This window comes from Neolamprologus brichardi, chromosome 5 (assembly GCF_056152115.1).
Source record: "Neolamprologus brichardi isolate AB-2024 chromosome 5, ASM5615211v1, whole genome shotgun sequence".
Lineage (NCBI taxonomy): Eukaryota > Metazoa > Chordata > Actinopteri > Cichliformes > Cichlidae > Neolamprologus > Neolamprologus brichardi.
The window spans coordinates 21463610-21482915 of record NC_142108.1 but is presented as its reverse complement, the minus strand read 5'-3'; the positions used below and the strand labels follow the sequence as shown (position 1 = coordinate 21482915).

The window sequence follows — 19306 nt, the reverse complement described above, 5'->3', positions numbered from 1 at the left end:
GAATTTTACTGGGGATTTTTTCCATTTTGCTAATCAAGATTTTCTGCCCTTACAGTCTTATATATATTAATCCCTCTCTATATACACAAGCTTAATATTTTCCACTTTAAAGGTCAAAACATTTGGAGACTGGCATGTGCCAAAGACTCAAATTCAACTCACCCATGTTTCAGATTTTTGTAGTTTTTATATTTTCAATATGTTGTTATTTAAATTATCATTGGCTTCTACATTGCTTTCTGTGGGATTTTGTCATTGTTGCTGCTGTTTAAATGAGTTTGGATTCCTCCATCAGCTGACACAGAATCACTGTGGATGTGGTGAAAGGTTGTGCTGCATGCCATGGCATGCCACCTATGGACTCATGGACTGGACATACACACACCCACACAACCACCTACACACACACACAATGGACAACCGTACCCTCAAACACACAATAATAACATGGACTGAACCACCATTCACAATCACTAGCACTTTATATACCTCTGTAGAAATTATCCACATACCTCACTTATCTTAACTGCACTACTGTATAGTTCTGTGTAAATAATCATACGATAATTTTTAATCCTACAACTGTTTATAACTTGCATAGTTCACATTTCTGTATAACTGTATATCTCAGATTTCTGTATAGTTTTTTTTTTATTTCATATTTATATCCTGTTCATAGCCTGTACATAGCTTGTACTCACTACAGCCTGTACATACTTATAGTTATAGAATATTCATAACATACTTCATACCGTGTACATTATAACATACCATAATAGACCCATTTCTGTAACATACTTACATATCTATATTATTGCTAATATATATTGTAATATATCTATATCACTAAAGCACTTCTGGATGGATGCAAACTGCATTTCGTTGCCCTGTACCTGTGCATGTGCAATGACAATAAAGTTGAATTCTATTCTAATTCTATTCTATAAGGCATGAAGCCTTTCTCATGTGTTTTAGCTCTGGGGACACAAAATATCACATTGCATAATACAAAAATACCTGCATTAAAATTATATTTAATCTACATTTTGTATCATTGTTGATGTCTTGTCTTGTTTCGTTTTTTGTTTTTCTTTTTATGTAACTGGTTGTTGTAACACAGTTTCTCAGACTTCTGGGATGAATAAAGACTTTTATATTCATAATATGGATCGGGTTAGGCTATAAGAACAACTATGCTAAATTTAAGCATTACAAAATACCTCAATTTAGGAAAAGATTAAGGTTTAAGTTAGATTTGAAACAGCTCTGATTTTGTATCCCTGTTTATGGTTGCCATGGTGATGCATTTTGCCTGGAAAAACTACCTGCTGCATTACTCATAATGTTGTGCTTACTGTTTTGTCCTCAGACCAAGCTCTTTGTTTTTCAGTGTAATTTAAATTACAAGCAATGTGATCAGTTTAGTTACTTTTTAAAATAAACAAACTGACATTTTTTTGTCTGTGTTACTTTTTATTTTGCTACTTGCTAATGAAGTGTATTTAAACCTGCAGCTGTGTTAGTCCACATTATGGTCAGCTAGCATGATGGCAGACAGGACAGCCTTCACATTTTGGAAGTATTTGTATTATTTAGTTCCGGGGTGATAGTCTGTCACATTCTGCTTTACATTCTGCAACCTAAATAAAGCTGCTGCTGCTGCTGCTGCTGGTGAGGTCCATGGTGGAAGAGACTCTGAGGAAACTGAACCTGCTGCTGGTTATGGGGTGAAGTAGGTTTTACTATGAAAGGAAGTCATGACACTGAGAGGTAAGCGCACAGTAGGTTCAAATCATATTAAAAGTATTTCATGATAAATAAAGTATTTGTAATCTCATCTCATCAAGCTAAATACAAAGGGATGTTTATTTCGTTATAAAGTATTGTTTTACTTTCACCCAGTTTCGGGATACTTGGGCACCAGAAATACATACTTGAGATTTGGTTCAAACTGCTCACAAAGTTAATGCCAAATTAAAATTTTTAACCCATGGTCCTAAAAACTGACTCTTGGGGTCCTGATCAGGCGTGACTGACCCTTTACAAAGTTAACCTAATCATGAATGTTATTAGTTTGTGAACCACCACAGTGAAACTGGTATAAAAAGTGGGATTATGAAAGTACAAGATTCTGAAATATTTCTGACTCATGACAGAATCTGAAGAACAGATTTGAGCAATTCAACCAAATGTACACACAAACAGAAGTTAGAGGTCTGCTGAGATACAAAAGTTTACCAAAAGAAGAAGTGCGAACAACAGAACATGTTTCACTTCCCTCACCACCTTAGGAGGGGCTGAAATATTCCTGTTTGATAAATTAGACAGCTAAAGGGTGATGGGCAGTAAAAGTTGTTTGTGCATGGGCAGAAATGAAAAAAAAAGAGGCAAGGCAAGTTTATTTATATAGCACAATTCAACAACAAGGTGATTCAAAGTGCTTTACAGAGACATTAAAGAACAAAACCAAATAAAAAGCATGATTCAAAATTGATTAAAAAAACAGTAGATAAAATCAGTAGTTAAAATGTAAGTTTTGAAATTTAAGCTTAAAAGTGTGGATTTGGTGTTTTATTCAAATGCAGCTGAGAACAGGAGAGTCTTCATGCTGGATTTAAATAAACTGAGTGTTTCAGCTGATCTGAGGCTTTCTGGGAGTTTGTTCCAGATATAAGGAGCATAAAAGCTGAATGCAGCTTCTCCGTGTCTGGTTCTGACTCTGGGAACTGATAAAAAACCAGATCCAGATGACCTGAGGGATCTGGAAGGTTCATACTGGGTCAGGAGGTCACTGATGTATTTTGGTCCTAAACCATTCAGAGCTTTATAGACCAGCATCAGAACTTTAAAGTCTATCCTCTGACAGACAGGCAGTCAGTGTAAAGACCTCAGAGCTGGACTGATGTGGTCCACTTTTTTGGTCTTAGTGAGGACCCGAGCAGCAGAGTTTTGAATGAGCTGTAGTTGTCTGACTGATTTTTTAGGTAGACCTGTAAAGATGCTGTTACAGTAATCAAGCCTACTAAAGATGAATGCATGGACTAGTTTTTCCAGGTCCTGTTGAGACATCAGATCTTTTATCCTTGAAATATTCTTGAGGTGATAGTAAGCTGATTTTGTTATTGTCTTAATGTGTTTTTCTAAGTTTAGGTCTGCATCCATCACTACACCCAAATTTCTCGCCTGGTTTGTGGTTTTTAGGTGTATAGATTGAAGTTCTCTGGTGACCTGTAATCGTTTTTCTTTGGCACCAAAGACTATTACTTCAGTTTTGTTTTTGTTGAGAAAAAGAGAGAGAGAGAAAGAGATAGGAGGAGTTTCATCTCTACACAGAGAGTTCAGACTCAGGGGGTAAAATTTTAGCATCACTCCATCTCATCACTTGCACCTGGATAGAACAAATCACACCACTCACTTTGGGGAATTTGATGTGGTGCTTTGCACATACATTGACCTCTATTAAAACATTGACCATGTTTAATAATATGAGCAGCCATATTAACAGCATACACATATATGTATATATATGTGTGTGTGTGTATATATATATATATATATATATATATATATATATATATATATATATATATATATATATATATAGATAGATAGATAGATAGATAGATATAGATATAGATATAGATATATATAGATATATATACTGTAATGTTCCCATATGTTCTCAAGAACCGGACGCTTTGATCTCAGTTTGTCTGTTTACTCCGTAACACAGGCAAATGGGCTGTTAACTCCGGGGAGAGTGCAACCCACTCTCTTCAGCCCCGGACAGTCACAACAACAACAAGGACCCCTCTCCCCTTCCTGCACGCACTAACTCCCTTTTTTCTGCAGCACAACCAAACATGTACCTTAAAGAAACAACAACAGTGTGCAGAGATAGCCAACCTGTCACTGTAAAATAACCTTTAACCATCGTTAGAATATATTTTAAAAAAATAGGCTACCCCAAAGATTTTTTTTTTATGTTCTTCGTTACAAACTTTGCAGCCATTCACAAAATCTATTCCATACATTTTGGACTTTTAACTGTATTTTCACATGTTTTACAGCTTTTCCAGCAGCTGCATCCACTTTTAGTGCATTTTAAGTCTGGATCACCTTAGCTGACTTGCAAGATTATCTGTAGTTCATATAAGCACATTGCCCCAAAGACTAATGCTTGGCCTAAGAACCCACCTTAGCTGGTTGTGACAGAGTGCTTTAGATGCCTTTGCTTTTGCAATTAATCAATAGCAAATGAAAACAGAATCCCAGAGGATTTTGGGGCTCTCCAGCCTTGATCCTGAGGAGGTTTTATATCTTCTGTATTTTTACTTTACTGGATGCTACAGATGAATAAAATTTCATTTATCAAATTATATGAAAGTACATTTCTCATTGATTTAATATCAGCAGACACAATCACAGTGAATAATAGCCTTCAATTTTATTTTGTCAGTGCTAATAATCAAAATTTACATGAGTATGACATGAGTAGACACAAAATTACCTGCTTACATGTTCACATGAAATTGTGTTCTCTAGATGATAATGCATGTTAATGCTGTGATGCTGCTTTTAAAACAACAATTGAAATATGAGATTTTTAGATATTAAACTGACAAAGTGATGCAGTCTGGTGTTTGAGCACAGACTCCATTGTGAAGTTAAATTTCTGAGCGTACAGCTGAACTCTATGCTGGACTTGGGAAGAGCAGGAAGCCGTTGAAGATGATCTTTTTTTCCTGGTTGTCCCTGGTATCAGCAGGTACCTGGTTTTCCCTAAAGGACTCAAGCCAGACCCTCTGTCCAACTGTGAGCTGTAAAACCACACCACCTGACAGCACCTGAAAGGCAACACAGCCGATCAAGTCGAGGCTTCGTGACAAAATGCTGCAGTCAGTGTAAAGAATAAGCCAAGGCAATATATCTGTGAAGGTTCTCAGTCATCCAGGTCATTGTAGTCAAAGGAGCTTGCAAAGAAAAGCGTCTGGACTTCTTTAAGTTGCTTGAAGACGTTTCACCTCTCATCCGAGAAGCTTCTTCAGTTCTAAGGTCAAATGGTGGAGAGTCCCAGATATAAACCTAGTGGGAGTTTCCCCCCACAGAGGGACAAAAGGACCCCCGATGATCCTCTAATCGCCTGAGCCAAGGTGTGAAACTGGGTGTGGGTCCCAATCAGCCAGAGTTTCGGGTGAGTTCATTGTGAAACCTGGCCCCACCTTATCATGCGAATTCCTGAGGTCACATGGCCCAGGATGTGAGTGGGCGTTAAGGCGTCTAGGGAGGGAACTCAAAACTGGATTATAGATGGCAGACAGTTGGTGTCGTAAACCACCGCCTCTGTTCAAAGATGGTAGCTCACAGTGGATGGTAGCGCATGGCACAACACAGAAGAGCCACCTCCACAGGACAAGACTCAGCTGTCCATCTGCATCTTAAGGACAAAGGTCACTCTTTCGAGGATGCCAATGTTCACATTTTGGACAGAGAGGACAGATGGTTTGAAAGAGGAGTGAAAGAAGCCATCTATGTCCACTGTGAGCGACCATCTTTGAACAGAGGCTGTCTGCCATCTATAATCCAGTTTTGAGTTCCCTCCCCAGACGCCTTAATGCCCACTCACATCTTGGGCCATCTGACCTCAGGAATTCGCATGATAAGGTGGGGCCAGGTTTCACAATGAACTCACCCGAAACTCTGGCTGATCGGGACCCACACCCAGTTTCACACCTTGGCTCAGGCGATTAGAGGATCATCGGGGGTCCTTTTGTCCCTCTGTGGGGGGAAACTCCCACTAGGTTTATATCTGGGGCTCTCCACCATTTGACCTTAGAACTGAAGAAGCTTCTCGGATGAGAGGTGAAACGTCTTCAAGCAACTTAAAGAAGTCCAGACGCTTTTCTTTGCAAGCTCCTTTGACCCCAAGGCAATATACAGGGATATTATTAGAGGATGATTTCTTTTAGACAAACAGATATTTGTGTGGTTGTTTGATCAAATGTTTTCCCTCCATGTTTCTCACTGGACCTGAAACCAACCTGCTCAGATTGCCTGTTTGATCTGTTAAAATCACAGAATCCCAGGGTTCCTCCTGGTCCATCATAGACTATTTTCAGGCACATGCTGACCTAAAAACACACAACACACAAATGTTGGGAAGAAATATGGATAAGCTTATAAAGCTTTCACTGCATTTAACACACAATGTGCCTGTCAAGATGATAGTATAAGCCACACTAATGTGCACAGTATGTATGATTTATTTTACAGTGGAACAGACAGGAGCAAGTTACCTTGGCCACAGAGTGGAAGTTGAAGTAATAGGTACCCTGTACTCTGCAGGTGAAGACACCAGTGCGTGTGTCAAGATCACCATTTGTGTTGACCACAACTTTTTGGTAGGTTATTTTCTGATACACACACACACACACAAAGAGGAAAACAATAACCTTGTAACTAAAAACTGTAAGAGAAATACGAGAGACTGTTGTTTATGAAGCAGTATTAGGGCCGCATTAAAAAAATAAAAAAATATTAATTATTTGATTTCAAAGTCAAAATTTTGAGATTGAGGTCAAAAAGTGGCAGTTGTTTGGCTTCAAACAAAAAAATGTAATCTTCACATTTGGACTTTTTTCTTAAAAGAGTACTTTGTGTCAGGACTCTGTATTATACACACAAACTGTGACTTGATAAAACTGAAAATATCTGCATGGGTAAATATTGCTGAAGGGAGGTGACAAACTCATGTGTGTGACATTAAGAGGGACTCATGTCCAGATATTGCATCTGTGACTAAGAATATGAGAAATGAAACATCTGAGGGAGTGAAAGGTGTGATGGGCATCAGACTGAACCTGGCTGAAGGCAGGATAATTGCGGTCGGTTCTGATCACTGAGAAGGCCGAACGGGACTCCTGCTGAGAGGTGTGTCTTGCTAAGAGAACACACACACACACACACACATACACACAAGTATGAATGATGCGTTTAATGTGTAATTTATAAGGTAGAAATCATGGCTATGTTATGAGACTGGACACTCAGTGCTGGTGGTCACTCGATATTCTGATGTTACACTATGTGTGCTTATGAGTAACATGTGAATGTCACAAATTATGCACAAGATGCTGGATAACTGTTTAACTACATATGCTAGCTTAAACTTACCAGTAAAGAAAAGAAACTCTCATTTCCACGTTGCCCTGCTTTATTATCCATTGTGTAAGTTATTGTGTACTCAATATGAGTTCAGCATTATGTTTGCTGTGTTTTAAAAGATATACTCAGTATGTTAGCATATGGCGAGGTCAGAAATGATCTCTTCGTTACCTTGGGACAACCTGCCGTCTGGGCCAGGAGGACCTGGGGGGCCATTCTCACCCTCTTTCCCCAAATCTCCACGGAAACCTTTTGGGCCCTGGGGTCCTTGCGTGCCTCGATTTCCCAACTCTCCTTTCTGCCTCAGTAGGCTAGCTGTATCCACTGGACCTTGAATCATCACAGCTACAAATAGAAAATGAATTATTCCACACCAGTCTTTGAGTTTTATACCAGTTGAGGGGTGACAAAAGCACCTGTGAAGACTTTGTTTCTTATTTATACATCCAGCAATTACAGAGTAACATTATCACTCATTATCAGTGGAGCACGTCTGACTCTTTAGTGTAGTGGTTCTGTAACACACGGAACATCAAACTGTAAACTAAAATTTCAAAGCACACCAGTAAATAGAAAAACACTGCAAAAGCACACAAAACAGAATGGCATTGAATAAAAACACAACAGTAGAGAGACAATAAAGTAAAGGAAGAGCTGCAAAAGTGACAGAAACTGAAACTTGTGAAGAATTGCACTGAGGTGAGCTGAAAAGAAGCGGAGGACTAACAGTGAGAGAAAGAAAGTAGAATGTGTTCTAAAAGAATAACATAATAATGCAGATAAATGATTGTTATAAGTAGCTATTTCACCGTGTTGTGTTTTTGTCTAATTCTGTTGTTTTTATTCAACTTATGCTGTTTTTATTCAGCTTCTGTTGTTTATTTTTTTCAACTTCTGTATTGACAGTTAAGATAAAATAAGTACATAAACCAAGTGCGGTAAGCAGGTTAATGTTTGTGCATTTAGCAGGGTGTTACCTGGCTCTCCTTTCTCTCCCTTCATTCCAAGCAACCCATTCCTGCCCGGCGCGCCGTTCACTCCTCGTTCACCATTTGCTCCTTTGCAGTTCACTTGACATTGGACAGCCTCCAGAAGTATGGCCACGCCCACCAAGACCGCTAGCCCATAATTACCACCCATGGTCCAAAACACTGGATTTAACATTTGATTGCAAAGATGAATCTGGTCAAAGTCAAGAGTTACAAATAAGAAACTATGTAAGAAACAAAGTAAAGACATAAACATTCTGTCTTTTTCTACATTTATTCTGCTACCTCAAGACACTTTATGTTTTGGACTTAAATTAGAAATGTTCACTTTTATTTCTGCAAATCCTGTAGAAACTTTATACAACAGCTATTTCCAAGCATATATTCATAAATTTCAATTGAAACAATTCAATAAACTGAATAGAGGATAAAATGACACATCACATTGTTGTTGTATTGTTTAAGACTAAACCGTTAATAATAATAACCGTTCATAATGCATCAAGTGTCAATCCTTCGGTACATTTAATTTACTAGAAATAACAAAATTAGTGGCTGATGTAAGTTTTTAGTTTAAGGGAAATCTGTTTTACAAACAGCTTAAATTGATTTTTGATTTTGTTCTTGTTCGCATTAATTGTAGCTAATTTATCTTTGATTAACAATCTCAACGACTTGAAAGTTGGTTCAGAGATGATCCCACTGTGAACTTTATCTTTAAGTTATTTAACATTTCTATTATATACACTGCCCTGCTGTTGACAAACAAATATTTAACAATATTCCATGTTTTCTGTGTGTTGAGGTGTTATTTTACTCACCTGTCGGGTTTTCTGATTGTTGGATCTCCAATGAAAGGACGGGATTTCCTTCTGTTGGTGAACAGACTTCTTATTAAACTGAAAAAATGAGTCAGTGGTTCATTCTGACACTTTCTGACATGCACACACACACACACACACACACACACACACACACACACACACACACACACACACACTGTGCAAAATAAGTAAGGAAGTAAAACTCATGATCCGACAAGAACAGTGATTAAATAAAGGTTATAGTTTCAGTTCAGCATCACAAAGATCTTTTTGACTTGTCTGCACTGTGAGATGTACAAGTCTGTTTCAGTTAAATATAAACGGTGTCATTATGTGTTCATGATATGTGGTTTATTGATCACAGTTTCAAAGATAGATAGATAGATAGATAGATAGATAGATAGATAGATAGATAGATAGATAGATAGATAGATAGATAGATAGATAGATAGATAGATAGATAGATAGATAGATAGATAGATAGATAGATAGATAGATAGATAGATAGATAGATAGATAGATAGATAGAATTCAAAATCCTGCTCCTCACATACAAGGTCTTAAATAATCAGGCCCGATCTTATCTTAATGACCTTGTAGTACCATATCACCCTATTAGAGCACTTTGCTATCGCACTGCAGGCTTACTTGTTGTTCCCACAGTATTTAAAGTAGAATGGGAGGGAGAGTCTTCAGTTTTCAGGCCCCTCTTCTGTGGATCCAGCTTCCAGTTTGGATTCGGGAGACAGACACTATCTCTACTTTTAAGATTAGGCTTTAAACTTTCCTTTTTGCTAAAGTATGTAGTTAGGGCTGGACCAGGTGACCCTGAATCCTCCCTTAGTTATGCTGCAATAGCCATAGGCTGCACAGGATGCACTGTTTCCTTTTCAGTCACCTTTCTCACTCACTATGTGTTAATAGACCTCTCTGCATTCAAATGTACTTTTTATTAATCTCCTTCTCTCTTCCACAGCATATCTTCTACCCTGTCTTCCTTCTGTAACCCCAACCGGCAGCAGATGGCCGCCCCTCCCTGAGCCTGGTTCTGCCGGAGGTTTCTTCCTGTTAAAAGGGAGTTTTTCCTTTCCACTGTCGCCAAAGTGCTTGCTCATAGGGGGTCATATGATTGTTGGGTTTTCTCTGTATGTATTATTGTAGGGTCTACCTTACAATATAAAGCGCCTTGAGGTGACTGATGTTGTGATTTGGCGCTTTATAAACAAAAATGAATTGAATTGAAAATGTGCTCAAATATGCAAATGAAAGGAAGTCATTAGTCTTCAGTATTTGTTTAAAGCATTTCTTATATTTTGAAAGGAAAAATGAAAATGTTTAAAAAGTAACTGAGTAAAGAAGGAAAATATGAAGAATAAAACACAAAAATTCCCAAACAAGATAAACGCTGATTGGATCAATAAAAAAAGTATTTAAAAAAAAAAAAAAAACAGATGTGTGGCGCAAAAATAACCATAATAATCAGAGACACTTTTAATGTTTATTCTTAAGGATTTTGAAAAAAACTTTTTTTCCACACACACCTCGATTGTATAACTAATTGTATAACATTCAAAAAGTGCAAATCAAACACCATATGTGTAAACTCCCTTTTCTATATATATTTTTTCCATTTCTCAGCCAATCACATAACAGCATGACAGCAAGTCAATGCACGTAAGCGTTTTATCACGTTGACACAGGTCAAGCCTACCTTCTGAAGTTCTAGTCAAGCATCAGAATAGCGGGGGGAAAAAAAGGTGATTTAAGGCAGGCTGATTTCAGAAACTGCATATATGCTGGGAGTTTCCCACACAAACATCCCTGATATTTACAGAGAATGGTCCAAGAAAAATGTTCAGTGAGCAGGAGTAAAACTGTCTTGTTGACGTCACATGTCACAGGAGATTCGAGAGCAATTTGCATGATGCTGTCAGGTTAATATGGACAAAACAAAGTATCAGTAAGATGTACCTATTTAAGTGTCTGTTGACTGTAATAAAGTCTCAGTGACAACCAAGGCTTTAAATGAAAATGAAAAAGTCTACAGCCTCCCCATGTGGTCATTTTATGAAATGGCACCAGACAAGCAGGAAACACTGCACTTACTCTATTTAAATAAGTGTATTTAACCAAACCCATGCTAGTTTTTCAAGCTGACTTGGTTATATTGAGCTATTTTTCAGAGCATGTATGATATGTAAAAACAAGCCAGTTATGTTAAAAGTTTAGTCTTTAATTCAGCAGTGTTGTGATTTCTATTTCAGTGTTACATCTCCACAAAGTGGTCTACGGGTGTGAGTGTGGGGACCAGTAACAAATGGGTCCGGGAATGGAATGAAAAGAAAACCAGACAGAGGTGTTCTATAAAAATATAGTTTTATTACAAATAATGTAGTTTTATTACAAATAACGTTAACTTAACGAGCCGGCAACACCGTTTTACCAATAATGCCAAAGAAACAAAGGAAGCAGTTGCAACAACAAAAGAAAAAACTACCAAACAAATAAGAGAGGCACTTCCCACACTTCTTACTTAACTCCTCACCACAGGGAGACACTTCCAGGGACCACAAGCCCATCTACTTACTACTCAAAGGAGTCTTTCTAAAACCTAGTAAAAAACCATGTAGCCCCTCTCCCTTGCAGGTCATGACCTCCCTTGCAGGTCATCCCAGCTTATATAGCCTCAGAGAGGTGATTGCTGACTGGGTCCAGGTGGTAAACAAGGCTAATCAAAAGCAGCTGTGTCCAGGGGAGAGAGAAGAGTGAGAGAGAGACAGAGAGAACACCACACCCACACAAGGACAGTTTCAGGAGGCCCTGCTAGGGCTGTAACATTCAGTTTATTAATTTGATCTCCTATAGGCTTATTGGTGCAGCCCTCCACAATGTTCTTGTCATGATCTGGGTAAGTCTGAGTAATTTTCCACAGCATCAGCTCTCCTCCCCTGGGTGGAGCCCTCCTCACTCCTAACCTGTTGGCAGTTACTCCAGCAGTATTTATGACCAGTGCTCACATTGAACCTTCGCCAGATTGTCTGCTTACCATATCAGTTCCCTGCCTCATATTTTTGTCTTGTGTTCCTCAGCGTGTTTCCACAGTGTGGAAGTTGAAGTTGAAGCCTGCGACTCATCGATGGTTGCTGGGGTTGCAGCACAGCGGAAAAGGCCTGTGTTTACCATCAGCGTGACAGCGCCATGCTGCCTTTGCAGTTTTAAGGCCCAGGGAAACGAGCCTGCCAGCACTCTGTAGCGGCCAAGACCGCTGGCGATAAGGAAAGGCTGCTCTTTATAGAGGACTCACGCTCGGGGAGACGTTTTCTGGTTGACTCCGGCTCCCAGAAGAGTCTCGGGAACTCTTGTGTCGTCTTTGCATACCTCTACAATTGTATAATCTTTAATCTTTAAAAACATTGGAGCTTTCCTGCGTACCACAGTTTGAGAATGACTGCTTTAGACTGCCATGACCTGGATGACTGAGAACCTTCACAGACAATAACCTTGTAACTAAAAAATACTACTCACATTTTAAAAAAAGAAAATAAATATATTGATTATTTAATTTCAACATCAAAATTTCTAGATTAAAGTTGAAAAGTGGCAGTTATTTGGCTTCAAACTAAAACTTTTATCTCAACATTTGGACTTTTTTTTTTTTCTTAAAATAGTATTTGGAGTTGACTTTAATCTCAAAGTGAGCACTATTTTTTTTCTTTTTCTTTTTTTCTTAATGCGGTCCTAATATATAATAGTAGTTGTTACATCTACTGATGGTCTCATAATTTTACAATAATATTTATTTTATAACGAGAGTTGTGCATAGAATAAAATTAACGCTTATGGCTGTACTATACACACAAACTGTGACTTGATAAAACTGAGACTATCTGCATGGGTATATAATGCTGAGGGGAGGTGAGAAACTCGTGTGTGACATTAAAAGGGCGTAAGCAAGAATGATGTGAATGATTCTGATGTTATACTAAGTGTGTTTATGAGTAACATGTGAATGTCACAAATTATGCACAAAATGCTGGATAAAGATGTGTTGATGCATGCTCAATCAACCAGGTAAGTAAATCCCCAAAGTTTGATTCTGTTCATCTGGTGTTTTCAGTGGGAGAAACGTTTTGTCACTCATCCAAGTGACTTCTTCAGTCTCAGCTGACTGCAGGTTTCCCCAATCCTATAAACAGTACATTTGCATAATGACTGAAACTAGCACCACTGAAGGAACAATGGGCTGGGAGGTCAGGTCCTTGATTATTAATATGCAAATTCTCATGACCATTGATCAACAACCACTGATCAAAGCTCATTGATCAAAGACTACTGATCAATGGCCATGAGTACCATTTACACAGAGTTGGGGAATAGCTGCAATCACAGCATTGTAAGATGGCGAAAGGAGCGGTTCCGACAGAGACTTACAATGCTTCTAGATCACAATACTCTTAAAAAGGTGTTTGAATTCCTTAAGAAGGCTCATCTAGCACAGCATGAGAAGTCTAAGGCTACGTCCACACGTACACGGGTATTTTTGAAAACGGAGATTTTCCGTTTTCGTTTTAAAAAAATAATCCCGTCCACACGTAAAGGCAGAAATGAAGGAAAACGCTGCTAGGAACATGCCAAAGCAACAGGTGGCGATATATTCCTAACCGTGCAGAAATGTTGGCCAATCAGAAGTCTAGAAGCCTCGGTGGGAAAAAGTAAACAAAGCTGGGGCATAGAAGCAGAACCGAGTCGTATGTGTGGAGGGACAGTAACTGTGTGTGTATATGTAAGCATTTAAACACTGCAGAGAGTACAATTAACAGTAATAGTATTGTAGAAATTCATTTCACCAAAACAATAACGTGGCGCACAGTGTGACGTCAAAAAATGCGCACACCTTTGACGCTGCATTTTCTCCGTTTTCTCCGTTTTTCTCGTCCACACGTAAATGCAAAAACTGAGTTTTCAAAAATATCCACCCTAGCCGGAGTTTTTAAAAAATCTCTGTTTTCAGTGACCAAAAATGCCGTTTACGTGTGGACGAAAGGTGCAAATGCATAGAAAAATCTGCGTTTTCAAAAGTACCCAGGTACGTGTGGACTTAGCCTAAGACCAGGCAACAAAGGAAGTTTGACTTACTTGTTGTACGTCGGAAACCACAGCAAAATAGGGAGAATGTCATCAGTGGCCATGGAGAGAGGATGCCACACCGACAATGTGGACAAGTGGGTGAAGAATTTGTCTGACAGACAGCTCACCTAAGCAGAGAAAAACATCCTTGCTGAAGGGTTGAATTTTGCTGTGATGCCGAGACAAATCCTGCTAGTGGAGCTGATCACAGCCACAGAAACAGCAATTCGAAACAACAATATTGCAGACGTGGAAGCAGAGAAACTACGGACGAAGGTTTCAGCCTGTCTCAACAATGCGAAGCCCCCAGCATCCAACATCAGCATGGAGGAGAGGAGACAATAACATTATCATCCTTCCAGCAGACAAGGGCAGGCACACAGTATTGCTAAACCAGAAAGACTATCATGAGAAAATTTTGTCACTGCTTAGTAGGGATGGGTACCGGTATCGATGGCCCCGGTTCTGACATAAACGGTAGTAACCAGACCGAAAAGCAGCGCACATTTCGGTGCTTTTTTCCCCTGAGATGTAATACACTTTGAATTCTAGCCAATCATTTTACCTTTGCAAGCGTAGTAGGCGGGCAGAATTTGAATGAAAACAACAGAATTAGAATGACAACAGTAGAATTTGAATGAAAACAAATGAATTTGAATGAAAACAAATGAATTTGAATGAAAACAACGGAATTTGAAAAAAAACAGCAGAATTTGAATGAAAATAACAGAATTAGAATGACAACAGCAGAATTTGAATGAAAACAAATGAATTTGAATGAAAACAACGGAATTTTTAAAAAAAACTGCAGAATTTGAATGAAAACAACAGAATTAGAATGACAACAGCAGAATTTGAATGAAAACAACAGAATTAGAATGACAACAGCAGAATTTGAATGAAAACAAATGAATTTGAATGAAAACAACAGAATTAGAATGAAAACAACAGAATTAGAATGACAACAGCTGAATTTGAATGAAAACAACGGAATTTGGAAAAAAAAAAACAGCAGAATTTGAATGAAAACAAAATTAGGAAGAAAACAACAGAAGTAGTATGAGAAGAACAGAATTAGAATGACAACAACAAAATTTAATGAAAAAAACAGAATTTCAATGAAAACTGCAAAATTTGAATGAAAACAATAGAGATTGAATGAAATAGAATTGAATTAGAATGAAAACAACAGACTTTGCATGAAAACAACTGAATTTGAAAACAAACAGCAGAATTTCAAAGAAAACAACGGAATTTGAATGAAAACAACGGAAGATGATATGTAAAAGCGAATTTTTAATTAATATGGACAAAACAAAGTATCAGTAAGATGTACCTATTTAAGTGTCTGTTGACTGCAATAAAGTCTCAGTGACAACCAAGGCTTTAAATGAAAATGAAAAAGTCTACAGCCTCTCCATGTGGTCATTTTATGAAATGGTACCAGACAAGCAGGAAACACTGCACTTACTCTATAAGTGTATTTACCAAACCCATGCTAGTTTTTCAAGCTGACTTGGTTATATTGAGCTATTTTTCAGAACATGTATGTAAAAACAAACAATGTTAAAATGTTATTCTTTCGGATGTGCAGAATGCACAGACTGTACCAACTAGCAATAAAATAAACAAAGGCATCACATGTAATCCACCGTGCATGGGCTCTCTTTCCAGGAAGCAGCTCAAAGACTGTTCAACATGTTTCCTGAAATAGGGCCCAGAACACTACATAATCCTGTGTTCGTTGCTTCTGTCCCAGACACATCAGACACAGCCAATAAGCGGACTGAACATGCCACAAAATTTATACAGTCACTTTTTGATTCAGTTGGTTGTCCACCTGGATTTTTCTGCAAAACCAAACACCAGGAAAATGTTCCAAGTTTACAAACTCATACGCTGATTTGGATCAGATTAAAACAAACTAAAAGACTCCAAGACTTCTGCAGCGATCAGTCAAAGTTCATGTTACATTTTATCATTCAAATGTTAATGAAAGCAGTGTTACTGTAAATACAGCAAATTAGGCATTGGATAGAAACAGAGGAGGTCTGTCACATAATTGATACACACATTTGTGCTGTGTATGGGGCACACAGATGAGACAACAGTGAGTTCTGGGTGTTTTAACATGTTGTATAGTTTCTACAAGTACAAACAACTTGTGTATGGCACACATCATTAAAAAGTGTATTCTAATAAAAAGTACATTTAACTTTAAGTAGAGTAGTTTTACTTCAGTATGCTACATTATTGCCTCTTTTCAGCTTAATTGTTAACACTGTTGTTGAAACCGCGCTGTAGTAAATGATGTCTTTATATCTATGTGTCTCTATCACCCTAACATGGACCTTATATAGAACTTTTATATTCTAGCTAAGCACCCAAAGTACCGTATACAACTTGCCCCATTTACCCATTCTTGGGTAGCATCCATACATTTTGGAATAACCAGGGATTGAACCACTAACCTTGAAACTAGTAGTTAACCGGCACTACCTCCTGAGCTACAGCCACCAGACATCACAAGAGAAACTGAGCTGATAATGTTAACTTGAAAATGACAAACCTTGAGCAACCGTTACTTTTTCTGAAATGTGAGTTGTAGAGAGAGGATCAGAACTGAGTTATAAAAACAAGAAAAAGTGCATATGTCTACATTAGCACAATGTTAGCCTTGCATTTGAATTCCAGCATATCTTGCTTCACAGAGTTTTTCTTCTTTTCAATACTGTTATTGGATGTACTAGTTTTCCAATATACCATGGTTTACACCTCATTAATTCAAAACAAACCTGACATAATTGTTGATGGCAATACACCCCATTCATTTAATGCTGTAGGATAAATCAGCTATTATCCTTCTTAAGTAGGTAAATAAGTACTTTGAACATGATTGAAACTCAGGCAGAATTTCCCACTTCTAGATTTCTGGGGGGTCAAGTCTACAGATTTTACAGCATGCAAATATTAGTAACATTAAAACCACTTATCGGTGGTGAGAATACCATTAACCTTCTCATTTCATTGCAGTTTTCTGCTGAAGTTCTGGGTCATGTGTGTGATACTTTGACACATTACCTTGGTGTCAGTCCACGCACAGGACAATGCATCTGCTTATCAAACACACCAAACTTTAACTAAGATAATCTCTTGTCACAGAAATTTTGTCTGGTAATATCTTCAGTGGCATGTCGTTTAAAGTACCTATGCATGGAAACAGCTTGTCAGTGCAAGAGTGTGTGAAACTCTGTAAGTGTGAGCCAGTATCAGGATCAAAGAATGACAGCTTTCCTCTGTTCCAGTCCAGATGAACTCTGATCCTCTGCAGCTTCTTTTTTACTCGGAGAGCAGACGGTGGGGCTCCCAGTATGCGTGTGCTGTATTTACCATTGTAGAACTCGATTTGCCAGAATCCTGATTTTACCCGCTCCCTTTTCTGGATGGATTCGGCTGCCACTCCAACAAACCAGGCTGTGTTGTCTCCCACTTCAATATCCCAGCTGTGGGTCCCTGAGTTAAAGCCCTCCCAGCCGCGGACAGAACGATGATAGTCAGTCCTCTCTGGGTTTTCGGGAAGCTTCTGTCGCTCTCCGTAACTTACACTTGTCAAATCTTCAGAGAGGATAAATTCTGGGTTGGCAGTGTTTGGATCCAGAATCACAGGAAAGTAGGAAACCATTTTCTTCATTTTGTTCCAGATGTTGAAGGTCAGGTTGCCCAGGTGTTTAGCCACATCTATCAGAGCTCCTGTGGCCAGCTCTGGATCATCCAGTAGGGGCTGCTGTTGGACTAACTTCACTGCATCGTTGTAGTTCTGCAGGAATGAGACGTCTTCGGCTTTCAGCTCCTCCTCCGTGGCTCTAATCGTTTCTGAAAGAGCTGCTATCTCTCTGATCAGACTTTCAATCTTCTCCTGTATTGTCTTAAACTTCTGCTCCTCTTCCTCCCTCAGTGCAGTGATCCTGGCCTCCTCTTCCTCTTGTAGAAACTGGTGCATCCTCTTAAAATGCTCTTTAATCTGTCTCTCTGTGTGGCGAGCCTGGACCTTAATGTGCTCTGCTGTTTTATCACACTTTTCTTTAATTTGTTCAAATACTTTCAGTTTCTCATGTAAAGGCTTCAAGGATTTCTGGAGCCCCTTTTTTTGCTCCTGTGCAAATTCTTGGATGGGTCTAAACCTGTGGTTGGTATGCATTTTTGAGTCTCTGCAGATAAGACACACCGGCAGCTGATGGTCCAGACAAAAGAGTTTGAATTTTTCTGAGTGCAGGCAACAGAGAGCCTCTGACTCCACAGAAAACCTCTGATCTCTCTCCATTTCGAATGCCTTACACGCCTTTGCTAATGCCAGGTTTCGAGGTGGGTCACTCCTCGATGATTTCCTTTTACAAAGAGGGCACTCATGTACTGTTTTATCACCCCACCATGTCTGCAAACAGCTTTTACAGAAGCTGTGGCTACAGGGGAGGACAACAGGATCTTTAAAAATATCCAAGCAGACAGTACAGGACAGGTCCTCCTCAGACTGGAAAGCCATTATCTCACTGAAGCTGAAAACACACCAGGCAGAAAGCACAATGCGACAGCAGTCATTCGTGGCTAATCTCACTCCTCCAGAAAGTTCCCGGAAGATCCCAGTCTCTCGTTTTTCCTTCTTAGAATCACAGATGGGATAGCAATTTAAAGTTGCAGTACTCACAGTATTTGCTGCTGTTGCTTTCCCCCCTCAGGAAGTCGTGTCTGATCTAAATGAGATAATCGTTCTCTCCCTCTCAGGGCGTGTCCCTTTCTCCCTACTGGATGAGCAACAACCGTTTCCAGGTATTTCTTAGGTGACGTTTTTCCAGGTAATGTGTGTCAGACATTAAGCCACTATGTCAGTGCACAGCACCTTAAATATAGTTTCTGTATTAGACAAGACCAACAAAAAAAGCTCCTCCCCTTTTTGGTAACAACTAAAATAGAAGTAGGTTAGGCACTTATTTCTGCTGCATTCAGGTAAGGTAGGAAATGTAGCACCAACTTATAGTTTTATGCAATTTCAGGGACATTTGAAGAGAAAGACAAAGTATTTTTAAATGATAATAAGAGAATTCTGCAAACATGTTGTAGAAGTATAACTGCAAAAAAAAGAAGAGAAAATGAGCTGAGGCCTGTGCTTTGAAGCAGGATTCCTTGTTACGCAGGTAACTTCAGTCT

The 19306-nt window shown here is 38.8% G+C and overlaps 2 protein-coding genes across 2 annotated transcripts; both read right to left on the bottom strand.

Moving 5' to 3' along the window:
- Positions 1-4427: 4427 nt before the first annotated feature.
- LOC102790621 (complement C1q tumor necrosis factor-related protein 4-like) lies at positions 4428-9061 on the bottom strand. The gene is made up of 7 exons (XM_087841332.1): positions 8975-9061; positions 8142-8346; positions 7336-7509; positions 6861-6940; positions 6297-6413; positions 6042-6131; positions 4428-4847 (listed from the first exon to the last, which is right to left on the bottom strand). The coding sequence occupies exons 2-7, from the start codon at positions 8326-8328 to the stop codon at positions 4695-4697; spliced, it is 801 nt and encodes a 266-aa protein (XP_087697458.1). The 5' UTR covers positions 8329-8346; positions 8975-9061; the 3' UTR covers positions 4428-4694.
- A 7933-nt stretch (positions 9062-16994) lies between these two features.
- Positions 16995-18825, bottom strand: LOC102791188 (E3 ubiquitin-protein ligase TRIM39-like). Its single transcript, XM_006783041.3, has one exon. The coding sequence runs from the start codon at positions 18642-18644 to the stop codon at positions 17241-17243; it is 1404 nt and encodes a 467-aa protein (XP_006783104.2). The 5' UTR covers positions 18645-18825; the 3' UTR covers positions 16995-17240.
- Between the last annotated feature and the right edge of the window lie 481 nt (positions 18826-19306).